This window comes from Heteronotia binoei, chromosome 9, assembly GCF_032191835.1.
Source record: "Heteronotia binoei isolate CCM8104 ecotype False Entrance Well chromosome 9, APGP_CSIRO_Hbin_v1, whole genome shotgun sequence".
Taxonomy (NCBI): domain Eukaryota; kingdom Metazoa; phylum Chordata; class Lepidosauria; order Squamata; family Gekkonidae; genus Heteronotia; species Heteronotia binoei.
In genome coordinates this window covers 37,253,791-37,270,758 of record NC_083231.1, presented here as the reverse complement: position 1 = coordinate 37,270,758, position 16,968 = coordinate 37,253,791, and the positions used below count along the sequence as shown (strand labels likewise).

The window sequence follows — 16,968 nt, the reverse complement described above, 5'->3', positions numbered from 1 at the left end:
GTTCCACCTTAACTTAGAAGTTTGGTTGCCCACGTTTTATCCTACACCTTTCTTGGATGAGGAACGTAGGTTGCATGCTTTAGACATTAAGCGTGCCTTATTGTTTTATTTGAGTCGCTGCAAGAGTTTTCGTAAGGACCAGCATCTTTTTGTTTCTTATGCTGCTCCTAAGTTAGGTTCCAGAATCTCGTCTCAGCGACTTTCAAAATGGCTCACTGAGACTATTGAACTGTGTTATTTGTTGGCTAAGAAGCCGTTACCTGGGCCTATTCACGGACACTCTACAAGAGCGATAGCGACGTCGGTGACGTTGCTGAAAGGCGTTTCCCTGATGGACGTTTGCAAGGCTTCCACCTGGTCCTCTCCGCATGCCTTTATGAAGCACTATGCGCTGGACGTGCATGCTCAACAGAGGACTCGTCTGGGAGCTGCGGTGCTGCAAGCTGTTTCTTCTGGTTGACTGTCTTCCTGCCTCCAGGTATGTCTTGCTTGCTAATCTCCCATGAGTGTAAAGCGCAGAGACCACGAAGAAGATAGACAGGTTGCTTACCTGTAACTGTAGATCTTGGAGTGGTCATCTGTGCAATCACACTACCCACCCTCCTTCCCCACTGCTGACGGTCTCCCTCGAGTAGGGGCTTCCAGTGGTCAGGAAGGAACTGGCAGGATCCTCACACTGCCGCCGGCAAGCACGCACACTGGGATGCCTGCGCATGCCCATTGGTGCTGAGCGCGAAAAAATCCCAGGCTTTTTAGGTAACGATTCAGGGATCAGCGCAGGCACTCTATCCCATGAGTGTGAATGCACAGATGACCACTCCAAGATCTGCAATTACAGGTAAGCAACCTGTCTTTCTGTCACTGATGAAGTACATGACAACAAAGCCATATAACCCCTTTTCATAGGATGTGCGGAACACATGGGGAAGGTTGAATTCAAATTCAAGAAAAAAATCCTGGTTAATACATGCCCTTTTGCAGAAGAGGTGCTGCAAACTTGGAGCATCAGCTAGGGATCTGACTCTCCAGGAAACAGCAGCAACACTGACAAGGCCAGCCTTGCCACTAGGCAACTGCCTAGGCCCCCAACCTTCTGGGGGTGCCAAATTGGGACCCCCCATGTGACTTTTTCCCCGTTTGGGAAAAAAGAAGGAAGAATCCCCTTTGACCGTGCAAAAAGGCTATTCTGGGGATCACAGAATCTACACTGACAAAACTTGTGAGATAGGTGCTGTAGTAAAGAGGTCAATTGGACGAAACTAACTGCAAAAGCAGGCTGTATCTCACCCATTATAATGTGTGATCACTACTTAAATTGACAGATAAAAGTTTGAAAGTAGACATTTAAACATTATTTTATCTACACCATGGCATGGTGTGTTTCTGTGATACAGACTCTGAGATAAAATATGTCCCCTTGAACTGTAGGACATCTTGCAGCCATAATGGTTTCTTTTAAAAAGAATCACTATAACTTTCATCCAGAAACTTTTACCACTTGCCTCCTCTTGAAAGGATCTAAGCACAATTACAAAGCCTCCATTATAAATGCAGAGGAGTTGGGTATTTCTCTGGCATGCAGAAATCTCCAGGGTGTCATAATGCCAGAGCAGTAACACTACCAAGGGTATGATCAACAGAATCATCCCTTTCAATATATCAGAGGAATATGCCAGAGGGAATTCATCTGAAAGGGCCTCTGGACTTTGAAATATACTTTTGCCTTCAGTCTGTGCTCCCCCTTCCCTTTCCAGGGCACATTTTGAACATTTTGTTTGAACCTCACATCTCAGGAAAGTTAGAGGAATAATCAGTAGGGAACCTTTGTGTCACAGCAATTGTAGTTTACCATTCCTGATTAGTCATAGGTGTACAGCTATAAGAGATTTGCATTTGATGAGTAATTTTCAAATGATGACAGCAAATCCAGTTGCCAGCTCATGACATGGAGAAAATGCTGTTTTATTAAGAACTTTGCAGCAAAGAGTGCAGCAACAGTGCAACTATTTCTGTGACGCAGCAGTCATCTCACCTGACCTCACACCTGCTGTGGGGCACAACTGACTTTCCTTACTCTAGCAAGCAAAGAAGAGGAGAGCAAGTTAGATCATTACTATTAGAGAGGAGATGGAAGAGGCAACTTAGTGCCTGGGAGCTGTGTCTCCAGGCACTGTTTCCAGGTTGGAAGCTGCCATTATTCTAATAATACTTGAGTAACCTGCCAGTTAGATGGCCATACTAGGATAACATACAAAAAAAAATAAAGAAACATTTTCCACTCTCAATGATTGCAAAAGCAATATGCAGGTGTAGAAAAGTAAGGAAGCAAGTAGTTCCTTTGTTTTGTCATGCCTCCTCTCTTTCAGGGCAGGGTGGGATACAGAGAAAAGTAAATCCAAGGCCGAAACAAGGGAAAAGGTTGTTGTCTTAGGATAAGTGATTGTGTAGATAAGTGTACACAAAAGTTGGTTATTTAAAAATATTCTAATGCTCCATGTCATCACTTGTCTTTGAGACTGCCCTGGAGTATTAAGGAGAGAACAGAGAAAGCATCCCTTGTCAGAGAATTCACTTTCAGCATACCAAAATCAACAATGCTGCTGTATGAGCCACACTGCTGGGAATTGCTGGATTCCAAAGTCTGGCTTTTTTCTTCACTTCCTTGATGGATGAAATTTCAAGAGAAATAGGAATGCCCTTTTGGGAAGTGTGTTACCATTTCTCGAAGTCCAGTCTACTTTATTTCTTCCTTGTAGCATTTGCCGTTATCTCTCTGGTTCTCACACTCAACATGCAAATATAGCTTGACTTTACCACTTTGCTTTGCTACTTTCCTGTGCTCCTTCCTTCCCACACTCATTCTTTCCATCCTGTGATCATACTTCCATTTCTGTTGTTCTACCTATAAAGTTAAAATGCACATTTAGGAAATTAGTAAATTATTGTAGAAGTGTTATCTCTTTACCCTGGCAGATTAACATTCTTTCCTTTCCATTTGCAAAGTTTTTATGATGCTGCAGAATGCCAAATGTTTTTTTTAGAAGCTGAAATTCTAAGGAAAAGATTTCATTTAGCGGCTGTCTGCCAGGTCAGATGCTTCATGTATTGCTATTAATATTCTTAACCCTTTTTTGAGTTCCTGCACATTCCTCACTGTGATACAAGATTCAAAGGAAGGTGCTACCTTTTGCTCTGTTGCTAAATAACTTCACATGACTTCGATGGCAACATTAATCAGGAGTGAACAAAATCTCTTTTTTTTCCCTCCCACTTTTGGCCCAGCTCTTTCTTGCTTTATTCACACACACATTCTCACTGAAAACACTGGAACATCTCGCATGAAACTTTCAAGGCAGATATGACCTTTCTTAATTATATTTTGGCAAGTGTATTCATAAGAATAAACTTGAAAGATCCCACAGTGAAGTGGCATTTGGTCTTGCTGCTTGTTGAATTGTGCTGCTATTTCTTTTCCTTTACCATTCCTGCTGTTGTAGTAACCTTACCTCCAGCTAATTCTGAAAGAAGAGTGAAATATTTGTATGCACTAAAGAAATAATGGCAAACCTATCACAGCTTCAAAGATACCAAACCTTACATTTGTTCCATGAGCATGTGAACAAATTCAAAAACAAAACCCCACGCAAGTAGTATGAGGTTGATAATAAACACTACCACGTATGTTCTGTTTGAAAGTATTCCTACTTAGAGAACAAAAGTGAACATACTAAAAAGAAATGTATTAGATGTGCTATATAAGCACTAGGGTGAAAAGTTTGAAGCAAAACTCATATATTTCTCCGAGTCCTTATACCAGTGACTGGTATCATAAGCAGTGAGCAGATCCCCTTATGATCAGAATTCTTAACTTCTTAAAATAATACACAATCACACAGAGAAGGTTGCCAGCCTCCCAGTGGGGCCATATGGAGGTTTCACCGCCCCAACTGGCATTTCTTACCACATCTCTGAATGGCAGGAGAATTTTTTTAAAAAAATGGCTGGCAACAAATGTGTTATGTCACTTGCTAGAAAACATGCAAGTGAAACCATAGAGTTTCAGTTGATTCCTAGAAAAGTGTGACATCACTTCAAGGTTTTCCCAGAATTGGTGTAATCGCCCCATAAAAATAATATTACTTGAGCTGTAATAATAAACAGGGCTCTAAAATAAATAATGATTAACAAATATGAACCCTGTAATAGTACTATTACTAAAATATTAGTAATTTTATAACACGGGGATCATTCAGCTCATGTTAAAAACTATCAGAAAAACTGAGTGCACAGGTTGGTAAAATACCCAGAAGTCAGGAGAGTTAAGAAGAAGAAAAATCTGTTTTGTTACTAAAAGGTTGGTCTAGGTAGCATCAACGGCTACTGAAAAGAGAAGTCTCAGCTGCAGGTATGGTTCTTGCCTGTACAAGTGTACAGTTTATTTGTCACCCTATCACCATCATCCCATTTATGCAACTAACAGTGCAATCCTAAAGAGAGTTACACCAGTCTAAGCATATTCATTTTAATAGGCTTAGACTGGAGTAAGTCTCTTTAGGATTGTACTGTAAATTCCTAAGTATCTGTGGTTAAAATGTAGGCTCTCTTATCTGCTTAGAAACAAAGATGCCCTATTAAAGGCCAATGAGAAAGCACAATCTTATATAAGCAAAACCAAAAGCCTGACCTAATGTGCACAGTAGCTCCCCGAGTCATGGAACTGAATAAAACATGAACACTTGTGGTCAGTGCTTCCTCTAAGCTGGAGTCTTGGGAGCAAAAAGTCTGCTTTGTGAGCTACTGACATTAAAGTCGTGAGCATTTTGACTACTGCATAAAGTAGCTTGCTCTGGGCCCATCCTCCCTGAGCTAAGACAAAAATGTGTGAGCCGGAGGCAAAAAAGCCTCAGTTTAGAGGGAACACTGCTTGTGGTGTGTTTATTTTGTATAACATTTAGCATTTATTTCCATCATTTCAAATCTTCAGCCGCTTGCATATACCAGTAGAGGAAGCATTAATTCTTGTGACACAGGCCAATAAAGTTATCCAGAGAAATGTGGGCATCACCATTTTCCAAAATAAGCAACAGCAACAAGTGAGCAATACTTCCAACAATGCCAAAGAGCTTGTATATTGAAACACTCCAGGAAACGTATATATTTACTTACTTTAGTATTGAGAGCCAAACAAAACAATATAATAATGCAGTCAGACAGAATCAGGGCTTTTTTGTAGCAGGAACCCCTTTGCATATTAGGCCACACATCCCTGATGCAGCCAATCCTTACAGCTTACAGGGCTCTTGGTACTGTAAGATCCAGGAGAATTGGCTACATCGGGGAGTGTGGCCTAATATGCAAAGGGGTTCCTGTACAAAAAAAGCCCTGGACAGAATAATTATAAAATTAGAAAGCAGTGCAAAATATATATATAAAATAAAATAAACCGTTCAATAGACTAAAGTCCTATTTCTTTTATAAATGTGCTCCCCTGAACCCTTTCATTATACTATGCTAGATGCTTTCCAAATATATAAATATTTCACAAGAGGCATATCTCCATATGGCAGCTAAGGTGGATAAGAAAACAGCACTGCCAGCAAATCAATTTCTGGATGAATTGTGACTTGAACCCAGGACTTTCTAAATCATTCTTTCACTGTGTGTTCAATCCATTTGAAAATCATGCAGTCTGTCTTGTGAGCCTGGCTGGTGACTTTTGTTGTTTTTAAAAGTTATATGGGACATTCATTATTCCATAAGTAAAAACTGAAATGAAAGATAATTTTGCTGGGACTATAAATTTTGCTTTGTGCAGCCTGATTAGTATCAGGAATGCAGCAATGAGACCTATGTAAATTGAAAGATTAATACTTCTAATCTAAAAAAGCCAATGCTATTATTACTAATCACAGTCACTTTAAGTCATAACTTTTTAGAAGTGTAGTCTCAGGGCCTTAACTGATTGGCTGAATTGGTAACGCGTAAAGTTTAGAGGTAGGGAGCTGAAATTCAAACCACATTTTTCTTTTAAGTTGGGAGTAATTGAAATAACACATTTAGAGGCTGACTAACTCTAGGGAAATACTTTAGTAATTTTTTTTCATTAAAAATGCTAATTGATATATATGCAAATTTCAGTTTAATGGCTCTAAGCAGCATGATGAATTATTTTAATAGCCGCATTATGATAGATTTTTCAATACATGTCAACATGAAGTGAGTACACAAAGAGTACTGTGGAAACGTGAACTATAATTTCCCCCCTTTTATGCTTTTTACCTGTTTTCTAAAGGTGGAAATATCTTTGTATATTCAGTTCTTTTCTTTTAACAAAGGACTGCCCTGGAAAGGTTCCATACACTGGCTTGGATCTAGCAATGCACAAGTGAAAACATAAATGAACTTAATGGACTCTTGTGCAACAGCTAATCTTATGGTGCACCAAGTGCTTTCCTCCCTCTATATTACAGTGACCCAGAAACTGATCATACAGCATCTTGCAGAAGCTAAAACACAAGTGTAAATGTAACAAACTTCACTTAGCATAAGCAGTTAGTGTGGACTTTTCTTTGCCTTACTGTTTGTGCAAGAGCTCTAAGTACAAGCTGAAATTCTGCACTGGATCCAACCCATTTTCTATCCAGGTAATCCAAAGGGACACACTGAAATCTTCAGTTCCATTTCTTTGACTAGATTAATAGCATTGTTCAACCTGCTGTCAGATTTGTATGTATGAAAATATCCACACCTCATTTATCAGAGAGACTATTAAAAATACTCATATGATGTGTAAAGCAAGGCTGCAGATGACTCAGTATATCTTTGTATCTGAAAACGCCTCGGTATTCTCTCCTCTTCGTAAATGACAAAGTTTAATTCAGTGACAGAGAACAGTTATGCAATTTGAATAGTGAGTTGAATCCAGCCAGCTGCTTCATGCCATCTTGTTTAATTCCCTTCCTTACTACAATCCCTGTCCCACATGGCTTTTGTCTATACAGGCTCCATGATCCTCAGCATAGCCTTTTTTAGTGGTCAAAGGAATCCCTCCTTTTTCACCAATAGAAAACCTGCATTATATTGCAAGGAAGCATAGATCCTGGACTTACCCAAGGTCCTGTTTAGCAGGCCCACCGGGAGGCAGAAGGCATGGCAGGAGGGTCTCTTCATGTGACTGGGTCATGGCTGGTGATGCTGCCACAGCTGTGTGGCCTTCCCTCCCCCCCCCCCTCTCAGCCTGGCCAATCAGGCAAGACCCAATGTTGTTAAAGGGGGTGGGGGCCCCACTAGCAACAGGGATTTAAGGGGTCCTGCCATGCCATTTCATTGGGATCACAGCTGATGAGGCTGCTGCAGCTGCATAGCCTCTCCCCCCCCCCCATTCCTGGTTTGCCACTCAGGCAAGACCTGCAATGGCTAGTGGGTTCGGGGGCCCAGTCAGAAACAGGGATTTAAGGAGTTCCGCTGCACAGCCACCCTGCCTTCCCTCTTTTGGCACTGTTACAGTTGTTTTGCTATTATTGCTTTCATTGCCAAAGCTTTGTTGGCATCTGCGGGATGTCAGCATGGGAGCAGATCCATTTTGGGGGAAATTTGGCGTATGTATCTATTTCCCCCATCCATGAGCATCCCTTTAAGGGACTTTGGGTAAAGGCTTTCAGGGAACACATCCAGCTCAGGTGCTGTCATAGTGCTCTCACTTCAAATGGCAGGGGAGAGACCTTGTGGTGGCTACTGCCCATGTGGAATTTAAAAAAAACCCCTGCCATTCTCACAGTGGTCTGCTCATTGGCTGGCAGGCCGTTCGGCCAATACCCTGGATCCATTTGCCCCATGCTGTGCCAATGATCCCATCTAGTGATCTCTGCCATTATATAATGGACAGAATAACATCAGGAACATTACCGCTGCTGCTAAATTATGGAATGGCTTAGACAATCGGAACTGGTTTTAGATATTGTTGTTTTAAATTATTGTATAATTTAAATGTTGTTTTTAAACTTATCATATATTGTATAATTTTATCGAACTTGTTGTTAGCCGCCCTGAGCCTGCCTAGGCGGGGAGGGCGGGATATAAATAAAATTTATTATTATTATTATTATAAAGATCTCTGAGCTGTAACCAATAAAGTTTGCTTGTTTAGATTTCTATCCCACTCAAGCAGGAAGGAAACTGGAAGCATCAGGTCATGTATTTTTCAGAACAAAATAATTATAAAAATATTTAAATAAACTTGGACTAGAGACTTAGAGACACAATAGAGTTCTGAAGGCACACAAGACAAGACAGGATTCCATGTTAGTGGGATTAGAGAGGTTCCAGAAATCGCTAGAGACTGGTGACAGGTGAGACATTACAAAATGAAATGGAGAACAAAATGAGGCAGGATTTGAGAAAAGGAACAAGAAGCCACCTTGGCTCAGGCAGAGGTGCACTTAGATTAAAACAATGGTTATAAAATGAATATATTTCACAGTTGTCAAAGTAGGAGACATCTTTATTCCCTATGGTTTCAAGGTTAAAATTATTACATGAGCTGTTGTGAAGGACAGGGTAGAATGTCCCTGTAGACCCTGTAGAATATACATGTCCCTGTAGACAGATAAAAAGCTAGGTGAGAATGTAGTTAGAGGAAGGACGTCAGAAGAAAGAATTCTAGCAGCAAAAGGAGCAGATGGTCATATTTCTGAGAAGGTGGTCATCATTACCTCTGAGAACAACTGCAAATAAGTTTCAGTAGACCAATGCTCCCTTCCCTTTTTTTTTTTTGGCTAAGTGGCCAATTGTTATCTATACACTAAAGCTGTTTATAGAAAAATGAGTTTTAAGTCTATACAGAGGAATATTCAGTTTAATATGTAGCAACTGCAATCTGTCCTAAATTTCATGTGATGGAAAATTAAAAATCAAAGTTAAAAATCCAGTGGGAAATGGAATATGTGATTAACAGCTACATAAAGCTTTCACATAAGCCCTTAAGAGATATTGTTTGCAAAAATGATTTTTCATGAAAAAGGTTAGCTTTTAAATAACAGTAAAAAGACATAAGAAAATTGAAGTGAATGCCAAAGCATGATACAACAGGCCCATCGTTACAGTAGGGGGCTTGGCCCCACCCTTTAACAGCAATGCAAGGGTCCTGGTCCCACCATTTATGACCCCCTTCCAGTTTTATTTCTCGTGCACCTCCCGGGGATAGCTTGACCATGGTGTGTAAAGACACATGGGGGATATTCACAGTGAGATGGTGGCACACCACCTGGGGCCTGGAGGAGGCAAGGGAGATGTGCAGCAGGCAGGGAGCTGAATGCTCAGTCTTCAGGGATTGTTCCATTTGGGGTTTCTCTCTGGGGCTGCTGCAGATGCTCCCAGGGTTTTTTCTGCCTGCCTTTCCTGCCAGGCACATCCCAAGGCTGGCTGCAGATGGTTGCCCTCTGTCTCCAATTGAATCCCTTCTTCATTGGCATAAGATGTTGTTGAGCTGCAAGCCAGTTTGGGGAGAGAGGAGAAGCAGCTGTACTCTGGGAGGGGGGAGTCCAAGTGCTTCTGAAACAAGCCACCCTCCACCAACAGCAGTGCAGTTCCCCTGAATACAGTCTTCATTTCCTCCCCCTCTTTTTTGCATTCAAATGGTTCCACAGCAGCTGCACTTCCACTAAAATGAAAGTGATTTACACACACTCACAAAGCAGCCAAAATAAACAGTTTGCATGCTCACACTGTTGTGGTCTCCCTGGGGCAATGGTACAGGAAGATTTACTAACCAGGATTGCTAAATGAAACAATCTGCTGTATTTCAACCAACTTACAGGTTTTAGGGGATGGAGTTTTCCTCTATCCCATACTCAGGTTCTAGTTAACTCTTTATTATCCCTTCTACTTCTCAAATGCTTCTGAAAGGAATATAAAATGAACAGAGGGATTGGGCTTTCGGGCTTCCTCTCTCTCACACACGTGGCTATGCCTGCTCGCCCCCCATAGCTTCAGTCTAGCTGAGATCTAAAGGCACATTGTGGCTGTTGGAGTAGGGCTTTCCCCCACTGGCCAACTGGCTGGCAGCGAGGAGGAGCCTGCAAAACCAGGGAATCCTCTGCCTAGACCTGGGGATTAGCAAACCTACTGGAAAGTCTCCTAACAATCTCAATAGATTATGCTGTCATTTGGTTTAATTGAGAACATCATAAGAATATCCATAGGGCTGGCGTCTATTTGTTAAGAAGGCAGACATTTCCAGAAGTCACAAAGATCTTTCTTTTATCAGGGCTGTTTGGAAATGTAGTTTCAAGGAGGCTATATAATCACTTTTAAGTTTTTAATTTTTTCTTGCTAAAGTAATATTTCCTTGTTTTTTCTGAATTTCTCCTACCCTTTTGAGGCTCTTTTTTAAAAACTTTGGCAGTTGGTATGAGGGGTTTGTGGAAGAAATATTGACTCTCACCAGCTCTCATGCTAACCCAACATACCTGCTTCTTAGTTGCACTGGTTGGTTGTGGGATTAATGCTCAACTAGAAATAGAACCGGAAATTGTAATTTAATTAAAACATGGTCATGGTGGGCTTTAGAACTCAACTACCAACACTAACTTATAGTGTGAAATGTGGATTAGCAGAGATCAGCAGTCCCTGTGTGGCTTTGAAATGTCAGGTGCACTAAATGAGATTACCTAGCAACCAAAGGTGTGGGAAGCAACCTTTTTTAGAACTACTGATTAACAAGCATGGACCTGTGGGGACTCACAGGACAGGAGGAAATCTCATCCACCCCCCTTTCTCAGCCAGCTGTAGATCACCTGCTCACAAATGGACTCATTGCCAGTGGTGACTGACTTTCCTGCATACTGCCTCCTACTGAACTCCTGTTGGGCACAGCCAACTTTCATGTACCATTTTGCTTTGCTGCAGCAACCCCAAGTGCCATCCCAACCCTGAGAGGATTCAGGGATGAGGGGATGACAGTGTCTGCATAGACATTGCTAACCCCCAAGTAAGTAAATTTTTTCTGCCTGCTTGGGGGCTCCCCTAGATTTATGGAAGTAGCCATGACTAGCCCTTCTGCACTGAATTTGCCTGTCCACACAGGGACCAGCCCTCCACTATGATGTACACTGATATTGTTATGCATAGATGTTAAAATAAAATGTGTGAGACTGATTTAAACAATTGTAAAAAGATGTTTGAGTGGTACTCTTTTATACTAACAACTTTTATTCAGTCTATTTTGATTTTTTTTTCAGCTTATGTGTCAAGGACAGCAGCAGAGAATCAGTGCTTCCCAATATAGTTTATCCTTGTAATATAGAGAATGTGATGCAATCAGGAGCAGAAGTGGAGGAGGTCCAATCTCTTCACAGGAAGATAAGGCCCATACTAAAAATCTCAAGAGCCCCTGAGATAACATTCTCATAAAAGTGTACTAAATCTAGCCTGATTATAGGAAGCAAGTTCAGAATGTGAAGCAATTTATCCCAACCAAACATGTTCCCTTTGAAACAGCAAATTAGATGTGCAGCAGGATTTGGTCTCACTTCAAAGAATAATATGCAGAACTGGAGATCCATCTGTTTTCTCTTCCACTGAGGCTCCTGTATGTTAAACAGGCTTTCGATAACTTCAAAGCTTGTTTGAAGTCTTCATTGTGCATAACTCAGGCACAAAAACCCGAGGATTCCTTAACAATATTGGTATCTGATATATTCAGTTTGTTTTAGTCGTAAGGACGAAAAGAAACAATTCTTGTTCCTTACTATTTTATTTTCTTCTTTTCTGTTTTAGCTACGACAGTGAAGGGCGGCTAACCAACGTCACATTTCCAACTGGAGTGGTGACCAACCTCCATGGGGAAATGGAAAGAGCCATTACAGTCGACATTGAATCATCTAGCCGAGAGGAAGATGTCGGCATCACTTCAAATCTGTCATCAATTGATTCTTTCTACACCATGGTCCAAGGTACTATAATGGAAGTTAATGAAAACCCTCCTTCTAGAATGAAGAAAGCTAATCAAGGACAGTTGTAGTGGTATATGATGGTTGATCATCCTCTTAAGGATGAGCTGTGGGAAGAATATCACAGCTTGCTGTAAATACAGTTTGAAAGCATAACTAGCAATATTTAGGATATGTATTACTTTCATAACTGGTATCACTTACCTCACCTATATATATATAGAGTCTATATAGACTTATATAGAGCTTTGGTTTATGCCAGTATCTTCTTTGTAGATATGAAAAGGGGGGGGGGAGATTATGCTGATGTGGAAGACAGAGTTTATTGCAAAATACATTTTATTTTGCAACCAGTTATGTGGTTAATCCATGCACTAGATTAATTTCCTTCGTGACATGTTTCATACATTAAAACAAGATAAATCAGAACTCTCAGCGTATACTCTGTTTCATTTCAGATCAGTTGAGAAACAGCTACCAGATTGGTTATGATGGGTCCCTCAGAATTATTTATGCTAGTGGTCTGGACACGCATTACCAAACAGAACCACATGTTTTAGCTGGCACAGCCAATCCAACGGTAGCAAAAAGAAATATGACTCTTCCTGGAGAAAATGGTCAGAATTTAGTGGAGTGGAGATTCCGAAAAGAACAAGCCCAAGGCAAAATCAATGTGTTTGGCCGAAAACTCAGAGTGAGTAATACTTCTTCTGCGTTTTCAGTTTGAGATGGCACTGTGGAGGAAATGACATTACAAGAAATGCCAGCATCTTTTCCTTTAGCAAATCTTCAAATAGAAGGAAAGTAGAATGGCCACTGGCCATTTGAGAACAGACTTGGAGACAAAATACATCTTGAAGAGACAACTCTCCCTCATATGTCAATTGGGGATGTGGCCATATTAGAAAGGACATAATTGGCATGTTGATAAAATGTTCATTCTGGGTGTATGTTGTGGGGAGGATTAGACCAATGATAATTAATCTGTTAAGCAACAATTAAGTACATGGAATGTGAAAAAGTGCCAGAATCTCTGAAAACAGAGGTCTCTTTGCTAAAGTCCTTATGAACATCCACCGTCCAAGAAGGAATTTGAAATGGTTAAAAAGGATAGTTATCAGCAGGGCTTTTTTTGAGCAGGAATGCACAGGAACACAGTTCCAGCTGGCTTGGTGTCAGGGTGTATATGGCCTAATATGCAAATGAGTTATTGCTGGGCTTCTTCTACAAAACCATGTGCAAAACAATGTTGGCATCAGAGGGTGTGGTCTAATATGCAAATGAGTTCCTGCTGGGCTTTTTCTATTTAAAAAGCCCTGGTTGTTAGCAGCAGCATTTACTCAGACTAACTTGCCTAGTTTTGGCAGTAGCCATTACAAGGAAGGAGAATCAAATGTAGTGCAAGTCCTTACCAATAACCTTACAAAAGATATGGTCCCCCCATCCCATTAATGAATAAATTCTGATATCTAACAAATACAGGATGTAAAGTTCTTACTCTTTCTCTGTGACCCTTTTTTGTGTAACTTCTGTAAAGGCACCTCTCTATAGCGTTCTGAGGTTATGTGTATTATGCTGCCTCTTTGCGTTCCCTATTTTCTCTGCCACAAAAGGCTCTCACTTTAGAATTCTTAGTTGGACCCAAAGAACAGGGTGGTTTTGGCTTACCTTAAATGTGAACAGAGGTTATTTATAAGTTATATAACAATTTCAGTATGGTTAATAAGCTTAATGGTTTCAGATAGGTTCATGAAAGGTGCTTACACATATCTAACTACACAGGCTTATTTTCTCATTTGCCACTTAGGCCAGTAACTTCCGCACAGCTTAACTTCCCACCTGGCCACCCAAACGAATATCTTCCACACAGAACACAGCTTTCTCTCACGGCACTCTATAGCACCTCATTAAAGCTCTTTCCTCCACATGCACGCATTCTTCCACACTAACTCGCACACAATGTCTCTCTCTTAACAAAACACTCAACTCCGCCTCCTAGACAGTGTTCCTTATAAGTTTGAGTTAGTGTGAGCTAGCTCAGTTTTTTCACCTCTGGCTCACACATTTTTGTCTTAGCTCAGTAAGGATGGCCCCAGAGCAAACTAATTTCTGTGGTAGCTCACAACTTTAATGCCCGTAATTCATAAAGTAGAATTTTTGATCACAAGACTCCACAGCTTAGAGGGAATATTGCTCATAGGGTACAGCTATCATCCAATCTTAACACACTTCACTCACTCATCCAAGCTCCCCTCTTTACTCTGCAGGCCTAAATTTTATATAATAGCAACATAACAGCAAAAGTCCACAATAAAACAAAGAAATAAAATACAGACACAGTATTTAGTATACTGTGTTTAGTATTTAGTATACTGTGTAACAGTATAGGATGTTTTTATTGTATTTTATTGTTTTATCATATGTTGTACTCTGCTCTGAGCCCTATATATGTTGCCAAACCAATTTCTTGTGGCCCATAGATAACTAAGCAGTAATTTTTCAAACTGTGTGCCCAGGTACCATGAGAAAGCTGCCAGAAATAAATTAAAAATAAATTATTCTCCTGTGAGCTCAAAGGATCTGTCATTGGATAAGGCTATCTATTATATCTCTGCCTGGTTAGAAAATGTATATACCACAGCTCCAGATACCTACTCCAGGCAGCTCACGAAATAAACCCAATACAGTAAAATCATAAAAATGACCACCATGAAATGATCAATATCTTAAAAGCCAGAAAAACAAGAGCCTGCCAGGGGCATAAAAACAGCCTAAAAATGTTATGCAGCCTATCGATCAACCAGCATTCAGGCTAGAAGTAGAACATAAAAACTGCTAGAAAAGATGGAACCCTTCATTTAAAAGCCTGAGTAAAAGGAAGCCTGTTGGCTTGGCTGGCACTTAAAAGACAGCTAGGTACGTGCTAGGCAACCTTCAAAGGAGGGGGCATTCCAGAGATTGAGACCCGCACCTGGCAAAGCCCTGTGTCTGATTGCTACCTGCAGATGCTACCTGCTTTACTCTGCAGGCGAGGGCACAGAGAGCAGGTAAGAGGATCTTAACTGGCAATTTGGACAGTATGAAAGGAGCCAGTCCTTCAAGTATTCTGGCCTAGGCTGTTTAGGACAAAGTTAAAAACCAGCACAGTGAATTGGGACCAGGAAAGAAAAATGGCAGCCATAGCGCAGTCCTTTCAGCACAGGGCTGATATTTTTCCTGTATCCAGCTGCTGTATTTTGCAGTCATACAGTTTTTGCTGTTTTCAAAGGCAGAGCTCCACCTAAAATGCATTTCCACAGTTTAACATGGGTGTAATGAGAGCATGAATCACCGTGACCAAATCTTTGCTAAGAAATGACTTTAGCTCACGCATTTAGCTTTGCCTTGAGATGAATCACACTAGCTATAGGAGATCACCCTGGTGCTCCTTTCTCTAACAAATATTATGTGATCACACTGACCACAGCAGAAAGAGGCCTACACTTCTAGCAGAGCAATCCTAAAGAGAATTAAAGCCTTCCCAACCCATTAACTTCAATGGGCTTAGAATGATGTAATGCTCCTTAAGACTGAACCATAGGTCTCATGGACTTGCAAAGCAGTTCCTTAAGGCAGCAAACACAATGCTTTTTGTAATAATAGCAGAACTCTGTTTTATTCCACTGTACTCCTCTGTCCTCAAGCAAACTGAACAGAGCTTGGACCAAAGAATAATCCAAGACTGAAATGAATGAGAGAAAGAGTAGAGTGTGGGAATGAAACTACCTCTTGGCTCTCAAACAACAGGAGGGAAGTCCATCATTCTGCACCTTACCCCCTTCTCAGAGACGATGCATTTCTGCTGTCTTGTTAAAAGTAGCTTCAGTAGCCAGAGAATGTTCAGTCCTTTGATGATTGCCCAACACTACTCAATTGGATATACTATTTTATTTATGGAATCTTTCTGCCAAGCAGTCTTTGCAAATGCTGCCAAGCGCTATCTAACAGCGTAAATCACCCGGCTTAAAGATAGTAAAGTCTTCCGATAATTCCAAAATTGACAAAACAGAAACAGCACCAATCCAGTTCTCAAAAGAGGAATATCTTCCTGTCTCTTTACTCCATAAGTTGCTCCATCTTTATGGAATTTGTGGAAAAGGAGATACAGACATCAAAGCAGAGAGCAAAGGGAGGTAAAATATCTAAGTGAGGAAATGCATAAAGAAAAATTACAGGATACAGCAATAATAGCCTTCAAGATCACTCCTTGCAGTAAAGAAAATAATATTATGACTGCCTGTTCTCTCTGTGATGTCCACTTGGCCTTAGTAAGATCACCTGACACAAATGAACACAGCAGGTTGGATCCATCAACTTCCTTCTGATTAAGTGAAGTGTCTTAATCAGATGACAGGAGTCTGGCTCTGATGAAGGAGAATCCCTCCAGAGAAAAACTACTCACTTAGTAAAAAGCAGTCATTGTATCCTGCCCCATTGATATAGTTCACACCATCAGTGCAGCTGAAGCTTGCTGTACAGTTTCACACTCTAAATGTGGAGTAGTGATTTAATCCATTTTAATAATTATGAGACCAGAGTAGCAGTACTAATATTGAAAATGGTCTTGGGAAAAGATGCTATGAGCTATAGATGCAAATGAAAGGCAGATGCTGAAAAGTGGAAGGAAATACAGAAACACTGCTTCCCCTGAAGTCCCACAGTGTCAGAATGAACACTGCAGGACCATTTGACCTACCAGTTGGAAAGGGTTCCTTGACCATGGATCTACACACATGTATTCAAAAGTACTTATTAATAAGTTCGTCCACAGGCAGCTACTTCAGAGATCTTCCCAGGTAATCAGTTTGTTGCAGATGTCACTCAGCTGGCTTGGGAAGGGTCCATCTCAAGTGGCAGACTGAGAATTCCCTCTAGGCACAAGTCCTACTCATGAGCAAATATGACATACTGCAGACCTTCATTTGGAGGTTGGAGAAGGCTCTTCCCTGCTGTTTCAAGCAGCATTTGGATTTGCACATGA

At 40.8% G+C, this 16,968-nt stretch overlaps 1 protein-coding gene and 1 long non-coding RNA gene across 15 annotated transcripts in view; one reads left to right on the top strand and one right to left on the bottom strand.

Moving 5' to 3' along the window:
- Positions 1-16,968, top strand: part of TENM3 (teneurin transmembrane protein 3) — a 721,265-nt gene that overhangs the window by 690,026 nt on the left and 14,271 nt on the right. For all 14 annotated transcript variants that reach the window (XM_060246485.1, XM_060246482.1, XM_060246496.1 and 11 more), the window contains 2 exons: positions 11,776-11,951; positions 12,407-12,642. In XM_060246485.1, coding sequence (XP_060102468.1) covers positions 11,776-11,951; positions 12,407-12,642 — 412 coding nt within the window. The remainder of the gene's footprint in view (positions 1-11,775; positions 11,952-12,406; positions 12,643-16,968) is intronic.
- LOC132577056 (uncharacterized) overlaps positions 1,931-16,968 on the bottom strand; it is an 83,836-nt gene continuing 68,798 nt past the window's right edge. Inside the window, exon 3 of the long non-coding RNA XR_009555789.1 lies at positions 1,931-2,902. This is a non-coding gene — a long non-coding RNA (uncharacterized LOC132577056). The remainder of the gene's footprint in view (positions 2,903-16,968) is intronic.